We start from the raw sequence: 15,705 nt of genomic DNA, 5'->3' as shown, positions 1-15,705 counted from the left end.
TTGAGTAAAGCTCTGAGAGGCGGGGTTTGGGACTGAGGCCAGGTTTAGACAAGCAGGCCGAGCAGAGACTGCTGAATCAGTGTGAGAGGAGCGGAGAGGAGAGAGTTGTGAGTGGGACTGGAGTTTGAGAATGGCATTGTCACAGTAACCCTTCTATAGCTACAGTATGTATCTGACTGCACTAGACCTTCACTTCTGTGTGGGTCTGAATCCTCAGAAGTTCACAAGGAAGTGAGTTTGGTGGAGTTCGATCTTCGTGGGCATTAATCCACATCTCAAAGTCCATTAGTCCTCAACCACAAACTTGTCTCTGAGCACCAACTGCTTTCTTCCCTCCAGTTCAGGGCAAGCTTGAGGCACAGAGTCTGAACTGCTCACTCCCCCTAAGAGAACGTGAAGGGTGGTCCATCCAGTCCAAGGAAGGCTGTATATTATGAGAACTAGACATGTTCTAGTGTTATCAGACAGGGTGTGTACGTTACTGACATGCTCATTTATTACAGTGCTGATTTCATGAGTTAAAACCATTTTATAGAGAACAGACACTCAAACAAAGCTTACAATCAAGGGACCTACTTTTCAAATCTGTGCACTATTTGTTTTATTCATTTCAGACAATGTCTTCCCTCTGATCAGCAGAACATCGTTCTCTCAAGTCCCTTCTTGTTTTGCTGTTGCTCGTTTTGTTTTCCACACTTCTTTATTTCCACTCTCTTTGACTCAGGTGAAGCCCATTGATCCTGCAGCCCCCACACTGGTTTCCTCTCCCCGTTCACTTCCTTCCTTCCTGTGTTACAGGTAATAGGACCCCACCTCCTGACCCCCTTCATCAAACATTTCAAAGAGATTTCATTTCAATCAGCCATGCTGCTGTGTTTTCATGAACAGATACAATTGGTCATTTTGAAAACTCTCCTGATAGATAGATATTAATGAACACTCATGGGGACCACACTGAGGTTAAAGGTTTAAACGTCATCATGTTCTTTACATTTCTTACCTGATGAGGATTTTCTACGGCTGTTTCTGATTAGATTTTATTCACCATGCTTACTAACTATTCAAGCAAAACACTGCTTCTGAAAAGACTCCTGGAGGCTGATTGTGGGGAAGCGTATGACTGTTGCACGGGCTGCAGTGCACAATGCTTACCCTGTGGACTTCAGTGCCCAGCGCACCACCAATATGCTTCCCCACCTCGTTTCCCCACAATCAGCCTGGAGAAGAGTTTTCAGAGGCAATTCCTGCTGGAATAGTTAGGAAGCATTTCAAATAAAGATCTAAGCAAAAATCACATTGAATCATTCAGCACACACATACTAGGATATTAAAGATCAGAAATGTAATATTAAGAATATATAGATGATATAAACAATACTTTAATCAGCCTATTTTCAATTGTATTTCTTTAATAAAAATATTTACATGCAGTTATTGCTGATCAAATTTAAAACCATTACATTGTTTTGATTAAAGTGCAAATTAAAAATCATATTTCTTATATTAAAACTTAAATACAACCTTATTTAATCATTTTAAATTAGTTTATTTATTTATTTTCATTGTGAAAGTAAAATGACAATCTGACAATCTTTAGCTTGTATTTGAAGACGGTGCTATTATCTTTTCTGACGCACCAATATATTTAGAAAGCGATGGATCTGAGTGGGTAAAATGGACAGAAATGCCTCCACTTCAGTTCTCAATTGTTTTTGGAGGGGAGGGGAGTTTTCTTCTTCAACAAGAAGAACAAGTGGAATAACAAGAACAAGCTTGTTTCGATGTTTAGACTGTCCATTTCTCCTGATTTATCACAGTATTAACAATGTGTTTGACTGCTGTGTTAGAGTGTCTAGTTCTGTACAGGAATATAAGAAGGATGGAACTCCAGCCATTGGAATAGTTGTGTCAATACCCTCGATTCACCATGAAGTGTGATCCTGGGTTGGAATCACAATATGTGCTTCTGCTGTTTCTGTTGAGAGGATACAGAGACAGGGATGGGTCTCACAAGAAATGAAGCTTACCAGTGTTTCTGAATTCCAGGAGTTATATAAAGCTCTAAGAGGCAGGGTTTGGGACTGAGGCCAAGTTTAGACAAGCAGGCTGAGCAGAGACTGCTGAATCAGTGTGAGAGGGGCGGAGAGGAGAGAGTGGGACAGGAGTTGTAATCATTTTAGGAACAAATAACAACATATTTAGTTCTGTGGAGATTTTGTACTACTGTCATAAGGCTTGATGCAGTGAGGCAGAGACACTGATGATTTCACAGCAAACAAAACTTACCTGTCTTTATGATTTCATGGAGTTACAAAGATATTGATGATGCAGTTGAATGACCCCAGGCAGGAAGCACAGGTAGTGAAGAGGTCCCCGCACAGGAAGTCATTGAACACTCTGAAATATTTACCCTGTGTTGCTTAAAAATATTGTGCTTGAAAATCAAGCAATGGAAATGTTGTTTGTCATTTTTAATTTTTAATGATTTCAGTGGGTTTCCTACCTGGGAGCAGTGTGTTCATGAGCAGTGAGATATACACCCCTTCCCTTTACACCTCTCTCCCTCTCTCTTTCTCAACCACTTAGCCTGGGTAGACTGGCTGCACGGGGCTTTCATGTGTTTTAAATGGCATGTTTTAGTCTTTTAGGGGCTGTTAGCTTGACTAACCATCTGGAAGTGTCTGATAGCTTGATCCCAGAGTCGAGAAGCGACTGAAATCATTTGAACCCGAGCTTGAGCTCTGAAGACAACAGAGCCTCACAGGCTCGTGCCAGCTGGGCACGATGAAGATGTGAAAAACCTGCTTTTATTTGATCCCACAATATTGTCCTGTCTCCTTTCATTCAGTTTGTAACTTTGTTATCTTTTTGGTGTTTGTCTATCCTGAGCGGACATTTCAGTTCTTCTATACTTCACACCCTCAGCTTCTGGGAGGATTCAAGTCTGTACCTGTAGTGTTCCTTGAGCAGCTTCACAATAGTATTACCCTGCTATCATTGGCTCCTTCAACTGGCAGGCAAACCTTTGAAAGATACAATAGGCTGAATCGCTCTGTTTTTTTCTTCTTACATCAGACCCAGCAGTCACTGGACAAAGACCTGTATGAAATAGGCTGGTCTGCTGGTATAGTTTAGTTACAAAGACCTGTATGAAATAGGCTGGTCTGCTGGTATTGTTTAGTTACAAAGACCTGTATGAAATAGGCTGGTCTGCTGGTATAGTTTAGTTACAAAGACCTGTATGAAATAGGCTGGTCTGCTGGTATTGTTTAGTTACAAAGACCTGTATGAAATAGGCTGGTCTGCTGGTATTGTTTAGTTACAAAGACCTGTATGAAATAGGCTGGTCTGCTGGTATTGTTTAGTTACAAAGACCTGTATGAAATAGGCTGGTCTGCTGGTATTGTTTAGTTACAAAGACCTGTATGAAATAGGCTGGTCTGCTGGTATTGTTTAGTTACAAAGACCTGTATGAAATAGACTGGTCTGCTGGTATAGTTTAGTTACAAAGACCTGTATGAAATAGGCTGGTCTGCTGGTATTGTTTAGTTACAAAGACCTGTATGAAATAGGCTGGTCTGCTGGTATAGTTTAGTTACAAAGACCTGTATGAAATAGGCTGGTCTGCTGGTATAGTTTAGTTACAAAGACCTGTATGAAATAGGCTGGTCTGCTGGTATTGTTTAGTTACAAAGACCTGTATGAAATAGGCTGGTCTGCTGGTATTGTTTAGTTACAAAGACCTGAGCGAAATATGCTGGTCTGCTGGTATTGTTTAGTTAAAGCAGCACTGTGTGGTCATTGTTATAGTAGAATATACAGTGCCTTGCGAAAGTATTCGGCCCCCTTGAACTTTGCGACCTTTTGCCACATTTCAGGCTTCAAACATAAAGATATGAAACTGTAATTTTTTGTGAAGAATCAACAACAAGTGGGACACAATCATGAAGTGGAACGAAATTTATTGGATATTTCAAACTTTTTTAACAAATAAAAAACTGAAAAATTGGGCGTGCAAAATTATTCAGCCCCCTTAAGTTAATACTTTGTAGCGCCACCTTTTGCTGCGATTACAGCTGTAAGTCGCTTGGGGTATGTCTCTATCAGTTTTGCACATCGAGAGACTGAAATTTTTGCCCATTCCTCCTTGCAAAACAGCTCGAGCTCAGTGAGGTTGGATGGAGAGCATTTGTGAACAGCAGTTTTCAGTTCTTTCCACAGATTCTCGATTGGATTCAGGTCTGGACTTTGACTTGGCCATTCTAACACCTGGATATGTTTATTTGTGAACCATTCCATTGTAGATTTTGCTTTATGTTTTGGATCATTGTCTTGTTGGAAGACAAATCTCCATCCCAGTCTCAGGTCTTTTGCAGACTCCATCAGGTTTTCTTCCAGAATGGTCCTGTATTTGGCTCCATCCATCTTCCCATCAATTTTAACCATCTTCCCTGTCCCTGCTGAAGAAAAGCAGGCCCAAACCATGATGCTGCCACCACCATGTTTGACAGTGGGGATGGTGTGTTCAGGGTGATGAGCTGTGTTGCTTTTACGCCAAACATAACGTTTTGCATTGTTGCCAAAAAGTTCAATTTTGGTTTCATCTGACCAGAGCACCTTCTTCCACATGTTTGGTGTGTCTCCCAGGTGGCTTGTGGCAAACTTTAAGAAATGTCTTTCTTCTTGCCACTCTTCCATAAAGGCCAGATTTGTGCAGTATACGACTGATTGTTGTCCTATGGACAGAGTCTCCCACCTCAGCTGTAGATCTCTGCAGTTCATCCAGAGTGATCATGGGCCTCTTGGCTGCATCTCTGATCAGTCTTCTCCTTGTATGAGCTGAAAGTTTAGAGGGACGGCCAGGTCTTGGTAGATTTGCAGTGGTCTGATACTCCTTCCATTTCAATATTATCGCTTGCACAGTGCTCCTTGGGATGTTTAAAGCTTGGGAAATCTTTTTGTATCCAAATCCGGCTTTAAACTTCTCCACAACAGTATCTTGGACCTGCCTGGTGTGTTCCTTGTTCTTCATGATGCTCTCTGCGCTTTAAACGGACCTCTGAGACTATCACAGTGCAGGTGCATTTATACAGAGACTTGATTACACACAGGTGGATTCTATTTATCATCATTAGTCATTTAGGTCAACATTGGATCATTCAGAGATCCTCACTGAACTTCTGGAGAGAGTTTGCTGCACTGAAAGTAAAGGGGCTGAATAATTTTGCACGCCCAATTTTTCAGTTTTTTATTTGTTAAAAAAGTTTGAAATATCCAATAAATTTCGTTCCACTTCATGATTGTGTCCCACTTGTTGTTGATTCTTCACAAAAAATTACAGTTTCATATCTTTATGTTTGAAGCCTGAAATGTGGCAAAAGGTCGCAAAGTTCAAGGGGGCCGAATACTTTCGCAAGGCACTGTATTTTATGTGTGTTTAACATTTTCTCCAAAGCTTTTTTGTTCACTTCACGTTTCCAGAGAGCAGCTGCTGTTGACAGTCCACTTAGTTTATGTTCATTTCAGAAGTAGGTGCAGAACAAAACATTTATTGAAAATTCAAACTGTACAAAACATTATATGGGGAAAAAATGTTAATTGATAAACAGAAACATTAAACATTAAAAAAAAGTTATTAAACTGGGTGCTTTTTTATATTTTGGTTTTAATTTAAAACCTGATTATAAGTATTATTGACCTTAAACAGTGCTTTGAATAATAATACAAAATAAATGTAATAAAATTAATAATAAACAATGCATTTCTCCCACTCTCATAAAACGTTATTTAACTTCATTTAAACCATTAAAAAAAAGAAATCAAGAGTCTTTAACAGAACAGTGCTTGGAACAGTCCTGAAGGTTGTGTGAATAGAGCCCTACATTTCCAATGGAACCACACCAAGTGAAAAGAATTATTTTCAATCAGGCTCTGCGCAGGTACAGAGTTTGTCCTGAAGAGGGCGACAAAGGCCAGGCTTAAAACATGTTTGTGCTTTTCCACTGTGGGCAGATTGCACATGTAATGCAATTTGATTGTGATTTACGATATCCATGGAAATGTCTTCTTTCCTGTAATGATATTTCATTCACATTATTGTTAAAATAAGCAAAAATAAATAAATATTGCAACTGAACTGCATAACAAGTAGACCAAGTGCATCTAATGAAGTGCTTGTGAGGGTAATTATCCAACCATTTCAGAAATCAGATGAGATAATTTACAAACAAAATAATAATAATAATAATAATAATAATAATAATAATACAAGGAAAAGGCATCTTGTATCTATTGATTGCCTGTATAAAGGTATGCATGTGGCTCCAGGTTTATAGATTTACCAGATGTAGCTAAATTATATAAATAATGCTTGTCATTGTCTAGATTATTGTTTAAGAGACTCACGCACGCACGCACACACACACACGCACGCACGCACATATATATGCTGAATAAATAAATTGTTACCGAACAGATTCCCCAGTGCTGTAGCATGCTGAAAAAAAAAAAAAACACCTTGATCAAAGGGAAGCCGCTATCCAACCACCCTTGTATTGAGGAGACTAAACTGCAGTTCTTTGTTTCTCCCAGCAGGGGGCGATAATTTCTCGGTGTTGGAGGTATTTTAACCCCTTCATTTTTCACTTTCAGTTCTAGAATTCTTCAATGGTGACAAAAAATGGGACAAAAACATTGGAAAACCTGCTACATGCAGCACACACTTTTGTGTCATCCACAGGCCTGATTGAAATGGTATTCCTGACATGTATTGTGTTACATGTAAAAGATGCATCTCCCTGACACAAGTCTGTTTCAGTCATGATGGGACCACAGGGCAATAGATCTGACAGACTTTGATATAGGGCTGATAAGAGGTGCTTGGCTGGCAGATGCTTCCTTTTTCAAATAGGCACAAATTACTACTGAGGCTTTTTCACAAGGAACAGTCTCTAAAGTGATGTGACTCTCTCTATGTATGGGCCATTCTGACTTGACTGCAGATTTCCACCCCCAATACAACACAACCTGAAGGAATTAGAGGCTGGTAATCATTGAGGAATGGTCCCGTATCCCTCCAGCACAATTTAAAAAGAACCTTGCAGAATCACTACCTGCCATGTCCAATCAGTGCCGTGCTGGCTGCCCATGGAGGCCCTACACCATATTGACACTGCTATGGCAGGTGTTTCTATTTGTTTGTACAAATAATGAAAAACCTTTTTTCTGTAAACAGATTATTTTAAAATACAAAATAAATGACCCAGACAATGAAGTGTAAATCATGTGTGTTTAATGTGATTTGTCCTGATTTGTTTACAGCTAATATACAGTTTTATATTTTCATTTATTGCAGATTCCTTATATCATCTATTCAGTGTTTATAACACATTATAAATGCTGTTACTACCCTGTATTACCGTATTACTTCAATTTGGCGTCGCTGCGTTTATTTTAATAGAGCAGCCTTTATACGAGGGCGATCTTTATTAATACGATTTTCAAACGCTGCCGATGTTTTATTCCATGACTCGTGACATTTTAGAAGTCAGGCGGCTGCTTATTTTCTGTAATACGGTAGCCTACCTGTATGTAGCAGCATGTGTGGCTATGACAGTTACCGAGAGCCTATTAGGTGGGATTACAATACACTAGAAAAGTCACATTCTTAGCAATGACTTCTTAACAACCACAAACCTGCTTCTAAACAAACCAACAACATTGTAGTACAGTCAGACATGGGGTCAAATGCATTTAAATACAAATGTCTTCATGTATTTGAAATTCTGAATTTGCTCGATGCAAATGTGATGCATTTACTACCAAACAAAATACAAATATGTGACAAACACCAAATGCATTTCAAATACTCTTCCATACAATACTTCTAAATTGATTGAGCTCTGAATTACTTCATTGAACTCTCAATTAAAAGTAATAATTGGCCTTTCAATAGCTTTTCAATTATTTGTAGCTCTTAAATGGCTAGATAATAAACATTTACTTTTCAAAAGTGGAGTCCTTCAGTTTGTATCTTTCAGGTCGATAAACTTTGCTTGCAGCAATACTGAAAAGTCTCTACTTTTATTATTATTAGTAGTAGTAGTAGTCGTAGTATTGAACAGTATTTAAATGCATTTGACATGTTTTTGAAGCTTTCCCATGATTTGAAATGCAAATGCCTGTATTTCAGAATGCAAATATCAAGTCAAATGCAAATAGTTCAACAGTTTGCATTTAAATTTGCATTTGACCCCAAGTCTGAGTACAGCACCTCCTCGCTATGATGCCCTTTATTATTACCAGGGATGCTAGAAATCCGTTTGCATTGGAATGACACAGAAAAATACGGAATGTGCATTTTACACAGCACAGGTCAGAGGATCACAAAATATATAAAAACTCTGTCATTGAATACGATCGCACGCCAGATCAGGCTTCGTGCAGAACCAGAAGTCATGTTGCAATGAGAATGCGACATCACACTGTTCTGCATATAGATCTTATAACAGAAACTTATTCCAGCTACAGAAAGTTCAAACGAACAGAAATAAGCTTGCGTTTACATTGATCTTAACAAACATCCTCATCATTTCAACACGACGCTCACTTCAAGGATTTGCATTCGCTCTTCTCCATTTCATGGCAGGGGAGCTAAAAGAAAAAAAACATTAGGTTACCTCTGTAGAAAATAATGATGACTGTTATTGAAAGGGTTACTCTTGTATTGTGTTTCTGGTTTTTGTTGCAACCACCACGCTATTAATCTGTTAGTTTACTGCTCTAAGTATTTGCTTATTAGAAAAACAAAAAGTGAACACTTTTGCTCAGGGACTTTACAATGTTTACAACAAGTAAACTGTATCTTCAATAAAGACAGTGCTTCATTTAAATCAAATGAAAAATATACCCCCCAAAAAATGTCTCTTAAAACCTTTTTCAAATGGCCACATAATTGAGCAATTAAGAGCTGCAGCTGGAATGGAATGCAGAACCTGGAGGACTGGAATTGAAGAGCCTTGCTGTACAGTGTGATGTAATTAAACTGTGAGGTTTCAAAATAAATCAACAATTACCTCTGAGAGAAGACTTAGAGCTCCGTCTTCCCATCTGTACAAAAATTGAGAAAAAGGAGTCAATGAAAAACAAACACCTGACTGCCAGTACTAGTGTCTAAATACAACTCATTTCTAATATATATATAAAAGGTGTATTCACAAAATGACATACTGCTGCAGGTTACTGTTTCTCAGTCATTACTGCTTGTACATTTTTTTAATTATTTGGAATCCATTTTTACCCCCTGATAATGGCCAATTGTTTTTAAGATCTCACCGCTTCAACCCACGCAGTGACTCGGGAGAGGCAAAGACAAGCACACTCAAGCGTCCTCCGAAACGTGTCCCGTCAAACCAGCCACTTCCTCTCACACTGCAAGCCGACAGTGAACCCAAACAGACCCATCACGTCAGATCTGGATTCAACACAGCTAGCTTGCAGGCGCAGGGCCACCCACAGGAGTTGCTGGTGCGCGATGAGACAGGGATTACTTGACTCGAACCCTCCCCGCCCAGGCAGCGCTTGGCCAATCGTGCACCATCAAGTCAGCTGGGTAATCCTTGCCTGACTCTGCCAGGTGCCCGTGAGTCAGCTGTGCTGTCCCCTGCGTAGTCCTCCAGCGCGATAGGTCTGGTGACTTAGCTGTGGGCTTGCAGTGAAAAAAGAGGCCGGCTTGACATGCACATTTCAGAGGACGCTTGAGTGTGCTTGTCTTCACCTTTCCCCAGTCACTGCGTGGGGTTGCAATGGTGAGACAGGGTCTTAAAAACCACTGGATATTCAAACTGGGGAGAAAAACAGGGGTAAGAAGAATTGACGATTGCAAATAAATAATAAATAAATAAATAATAAATAAATACACACGTACTTGTGAGGAAGTTGCGTATTGCTTTTTCTATCCCCCCTTCTTGGACAGTGCAGATGTACTGCTGGTGAAGATCACTAGTTTTCAGGACAGACATCACTTTGTACACTTCACCCTCTTTCTCTGCTGGTGCTGTTTCTGACTGGTCAGTCAGATTCTCTCCTTTCTCATTGGTCCACTGGACCTTCGGCTCACGATACCAGCCAGTAGAATTACAGGTAAAAGTGCTGGTCACGGAGTCGAAATACACTGTGGGATACTCAGGCTCTGATTGGATGAGAGGAGGGAGGAGGATATGGTTTTTTTTAGCAATCATGACAATGTGCAAATGTAGGTCATCATCATTTTTTGATATATATTTTGAAATATAATGGTGTAATTATACACTATTGCTTCAGCTATATCAGTGGTTTTCTACCCTGCTCCACCCCTGCCCTGCTGTTTTTTTTTCCAACATACTTTTTAAATCTCTGCTTAGCAAAGGAAGTTGATTCTTTTTACCCTTATCATTGAGTTAACAAACAACGTCAACTGATCTCACCTGATTCTTTTTGAACCTGCACTAATCACCAAATCCAGCTTACTAACTTCCACTGCTTTAGTTAGTTTCCAGTAGTGTTACTAGTTTGTTTTCTCTCCCCGCTAATTTAAACAATGTTTCTCTTTATCCAGTATGCAGTTAAGGCTTAACTATGAATTAATGAAGGTTTAAAGGGAGGGAGAGAGCTGAAAATGAAGGGGTCTGGGGTTATCATATCTACCTGTAGTTTAAAGACTCACCTGGTATAAACAGGTTGACAGTTTCGTCATATTTCCTGGAGCGAGTGGCGACAGTGCAGTGATAGGAGCCCTGGTCTGTATATTGAACGTCTTTGAGGAGCAGCGACATGTCTCCTTTGTCAAGCCCGTCCTCTCTGACCTCTGCTCTGGGATCTCCAGGCACACCTCGCTTCCCCCTTTTTACACCCGGGACAGCCTGAAGACCAGATATACATCAATCGGGTTCTAAATGACTTCTCTAAAACACTGTTTCTAGGGGCCCCACAAATGATATCACAGTAGTTTAGATTGTACAGACAGTCAAACCTGCTCATGTGACCTGCTCCTTTATTTAGAGACCACCTGGTCTAAGTGACCTCTTTAAATTTCTCCCAGTGATATCTGTGCTTTCATTTGCCTGGATTAAGAGACCGCCTGTCTAACACGACCAGTGACATCAATTCTCTTACCCAACAATGGACTCAACCTGTATTAACAGTAATCAAAGTAATGTAATCAATAAACAAACTATTAAAACAACTGCGCTTTCTTGTAAAGGGAAAGGTGAGGAAAATGAAAGGTCTTCCTCATCCTAGATAACAGAATTAAAGTTACTGAAGTTGGAAAGTGATAGGTCTGGTGGCTTCGCTGTGGGCTTACAGTGTGATAAAAAGACGCTGGCTTGACAGCACATGTTCTGGAGGACGCTTGGACGTGTGCTTGTCTTCACCTCTCCAGAGTCATTTGCAGGGGTTACAGCGGTGAGACAGGGGTTTAAAAACAATTGGATATTTCAAATTGGAAGAAAAACTGGTGTAAAAATAATTGAAAAAAAAAACTGTCAAGGAAGATCAGACGTATTTGCTCTGATTTCTGCTCTTGGTGTTTGAAGTCGCCGCTAAATCAGAAACACATTGGCAGTAATAACAAGCAAACGAGTCCCATAGCTTTGCTTAATTGCCACATGTTAACAAATAAAATAACCCAAAAGCAGTCATTTTTTATGAAAACCTAGATGATCTGGTAGGGGCTGTGTTTCTTCAGTTAGTCATATTATTATCAAGTAACATGACGATGTACACAGAATAAAAAAGAAATACGTGAGAGAATGAATGACATGTTACCACTATTGTGTTACTATGTAGAGTAATAACAAACATGCTAGAGAAATTAACTGCTCACGTGTGATAAATACTTATTGTATTTGCTTGGTATTTATCACCTGTGAACCAGTTTAAAAGATGTAGAAATGAAGCAGAGATATGGGACTCTTTGGCTTGTTATTACTGTCAATTTGTTGCTGATTTCACAGAGACTTCAAACATTAGGTTCATTCCAGGCTGGAGTCAGGTTGAAAGCAGTGTGCAGAATCCCTGCAGGAGTATTAGGTGGGGTAGTACAGTAGAATGCTGTTTCACCTGAGCAACAACGTCATTTCCTTTCTTCCAGGTGACAGCAACGACATCCTGGGGACTGACGCCTTCCAGACGACAGCTGAAGGTGACATCACTGTAGGGTTTCTCTTGCAAATCCCGAACACAACGCAATCCAGACTCTAATGAGAATAGAAAAGAAGCATCAACAGGTAATTCAGTTATCTTATTATCTTATTAATTGATTTATTAACTGTGAGAAAAGTTACAGTAAATCAAGTAACAAATAGTTTATTAACTGTTAACAGACTAGTAACTAATGTTTATTAATATATTTACTATTCGTTAATAGTTAATAAGCGCCCCTCAAAATAAAGCATGACCCATCGATCCAACAAGACACTTGTTAAAATGTTGTGCTTTCATTTTCTTCATTCTGCTTTGAAAGCAAAGTGAAATGAAATAACACCCCAACCACGACTCCCCACCCCAACCACGACTCCACACCCCAACCACGACTCCACACCCCAACCACGACTCCCCACCCCAAACCAACCACGACTCCACACCCCAACCACGACTCCGCACCCCAACCCAACCACGACTCCACACCCCAACCACGACTCCACACCCCAACCACGACTCCACACCCCAACCACGACTCCCCACCCCAACCCAACCACGACTCCACACCCCAACCACGACTCCCCACCCCAACCCAACCACGACTCCCCACCCCAACCACGACTCCGCACCCCAACCACGACTCCGCACCCCAACCACGACTCCCCACCCCAACCACGACTCCCCACCCCCAACCACGACTCCGCACCCCAACCACGACTCCACACCCCAACCACGAATGCACACTGCTTATTCATACTGAAGAGACAGATACAGTACATACCCACTGCACCATACAGCAAGAACACAAGACACAGTTGGAAGAGTGACATCATCTAAAAACAGAAAAAAAAATGAAATTTGAAAGCAAAATATTTGGCATAAGCATCAGTGCTTTTAATCCAGCCACTTCCTAATGAACCTGGCCAAGTGTAAATTGTGATTTCATCCCTTACAAAAAAGGTTTGGTTTTAGAAATATATCTGAAATATTGCTGTTATATTGCAACAAACCAAAATTCCCCAGGTAGCAACAGGTTGCAGGTAGCCTTGCTGTGATCCAATTCTAAGTTAACAGAGAGGTTGCAAAGAAGATGTTGTGGTTTGCTGCAATATAAACAGCAATGTTCCAGATATATATTTTTTGTAAGGGATATAATAAGCTGTGTTCCCTTCCTGTTTACAGCCAGAAACTTGTATATACTTTAGTTTGAAAATCATTTCAATGTGATTTCCAGAAGCAATTGTAAATGAAAAGAGGCCCTTATACAGCAGCACTCCATAATTTAATATGAGAATAATACAATACACACAGCTGAATCTCTTTTAATATTTATTTATTAGCAGTGACGACCAGGGCGACTTACAATTGTTATAAGATCTCACCTTATTTTTAGAATTACCCATTTATACAGTTGGGTTTTTTACTGGAGCAATCCTTGCTCAAGGGTACAGCAGCAGGGTGTCCCCCACCTGGGATTAAACCCACAACCCTCTGATCAAGAGTCAGAGCCCTGACCACTACTCCACACTGCAGCTATTTATCAGCCTGCCTTGGGGGAGAAGGGTCCTCCGATATGTGAAATCCACAGATAAACGAGGTGTGGTTAAATATGAGGAGAATGTATCAAATGAAGAAAACAGTAATGTAAACCAAAAGAATATTTATTATATATATTTTTTCAGTTCGCAACTCAGAACTCTCAGTCAGCAGCCACCTGGCTTACTCTATTGTAGTTGCTCCTCGTATTAAGGCTGGTTTATACTTCTCTCGCAGACAAAAGCCGAACGTCAGCTGCAGACACTTCTACGGGTGAGCCAGAAGGACTGAAGCCCCTCCGAGCTGACGCAGCAAAGTGGTCGTAGCTGTCGGTCACACTTTCAGCCAGTCTGCGTTACTGTCGACTTGTGACTACGACTTCCAACAGGCTCCACAATCCCGCGACGCTTTGAGACGGGATTTTAAAATTGCCCGTCTCATGAATGAAGTGAATGTGTAAATTGGCTCTATATATATATATATATTTTTAGCAGCAAACAAATAAAACTGTAGCCTATCTAAGCACCAATATTCATTATAGCAAAGGTTCATTTACACTTCAATTCCATTCATTTTAGAGGTAAGTTTAGAATCCTGGTTCATGTTTATTGGGTTTCTCATAAACTCGCTCTATCTCGCTTCACTGGCTTGTGAAAATCAAAAAATTGAACTGCGTTGTTTTACTGAGTATATTATTTTTTTGCTTGTGTGTTTGAGAACGTGTGCCGCCCTGCGGGTAACTGAAGTCACAGATAAACAAACCTGCCCAGTTCAGTTCTTCCTAGCAACCACTGATGCAAACAAAGAGCTACTGTATCTTAAACGTGATTGGAGGATTTGTATATATGACTGTTTGCTTGTCTAACCTTCAGGATGTACCACTACCGGTTACAAACCTGTATAACTCTGTTTTCCCTGGCAACAGGCGACGCAAGGACTTTTCTTAAACGTGATTGGAGGGTTTTTTTTCTTATATATATTTATGCCGACTAGAGGGAGGACTCTTGTGTGTGGAGAGGAGAATTAAAAAAACAAAACAAAACCGAATATTGAGGCCTAATGTCCCAAATCTCTATACAAACCAATAGAATCTACAGAATAGCCAACAGAATTCTATAGAATTTCAATCGACTAGACTACAAGTATTTAAAATTATAACCTATAGGTTAAATAAGGGTTTTTGACGTCTAAAAATAATGTGAAAAAGTAAAAATATATTAATGCGGAAATTAGTGCAACAATAGATTTAACGAAAATACAAATATAAAGACGTGAAAAGTTGAAAAAAAACGAACTTTATATCATATTATCTAACGCTTGGGTTCTCAGCTCAAACCGGGACATCCCTAAAACAATGTAATTCGTGCTTTGGTTAATTTTCACCAAATAAAAAACGAGTTCCCGGATTACAGGGGTGTGTTTTTAAAGATACTTTTAAAATGTAGGCTGAATACAATAGGCAGAATACAAAATATATCTCGTGAGTTACAAACATTGGCTATTAAAAATGTAATGTCTGGAGGTTATACATGATGAAATATAGGCTTATAATTTAAGATGCAGCCTACACCAATTCACTTATTAAAAACTGCGCTTATCCCTCCGTCAGAATATTTACATGCTGTATATCATCTCTCTTGTAATTTATTTTATCAGGTGTGCTGTAACTGGAAAAGACATTCAGGGTTCCATGACCAAAACTACTGCGACACTAAAGTCGGCTCTTCCGTGTTTGTTCTCCATAGCCTTCTTTGTTTAAATTGTAACCATTTTTGTTTATCGATCATCATACAACATTAACACACCTTAAGTCTAAATCTACAACAGAAATAAGTTATTTGTGGTTTTGTTTTTACCTTTAGTACGGGTTTATCTTCGCCGCGTCTTCTAATTGTACCTGTGTCGTTCCCAGTAATGATGAGGCGCGCCGCGTTTCTGATAAGCGAAAGTGAAAGTTTAAGAATGATAAATGTATCACACCCAATGACG

The 15,705-nt window shown here is 39.8% G+C and overlaps 1 protein-coding gene across 1 annotated transcript; it reads right to left on the bottom strand.

Moving 5' to 3' along the window:
* Window positions 1-7,274: 7,274 nt before the first annotated feature.
* On the bottom strand, window positions 7,275-15,705 carry LOC117965774 (butyrophilin-like protein 1). Its single transcript, XM_059016558.1, has 7 exons — window positions 15,573-15,705; window positions 12,962-13,013; window positions 12,100-12,236; window positions 10,703-10,898; window positions 9,926-10,189; window positions 9,075-9,108; window positions 7,275-8,652 (listed from the first exon to the last, which is right to left on the bottom strand). Exons 2-6 carry the CDS (start codon window positions 13,011-13,013, stop codon window positions 9,089-9,091), a joined length of 669 nt encoding a protein of 222 aa, XP_058872541.1. The 5' UTR covers window positions 15,573-15,705; the 3' UTR covers window positions 7,275-8,652; window positions 9,075-9,088.

Source organism: Acipenser ruthenus, chromosome 53 (genome assembly GCF_902713425.1).
Source record: "Acipenser ruthenus chromosome 53, fAciRut3.2 maternal haplotype, whole genome shotgun sequence".
NCBI classification, from domain to species: domain Eukaryota; kingdom Metazoa; phylum Chordata; class Actinopteri; order Acipenseriformes; family Acipenseridae; genus Acipenser; species Acipenser ruthenus.
The sequence above is the reverse complement of the archived record's forward strand: the minus strand, read 5'-3'. Positions and strand labels throughout refer to the sequence as shown.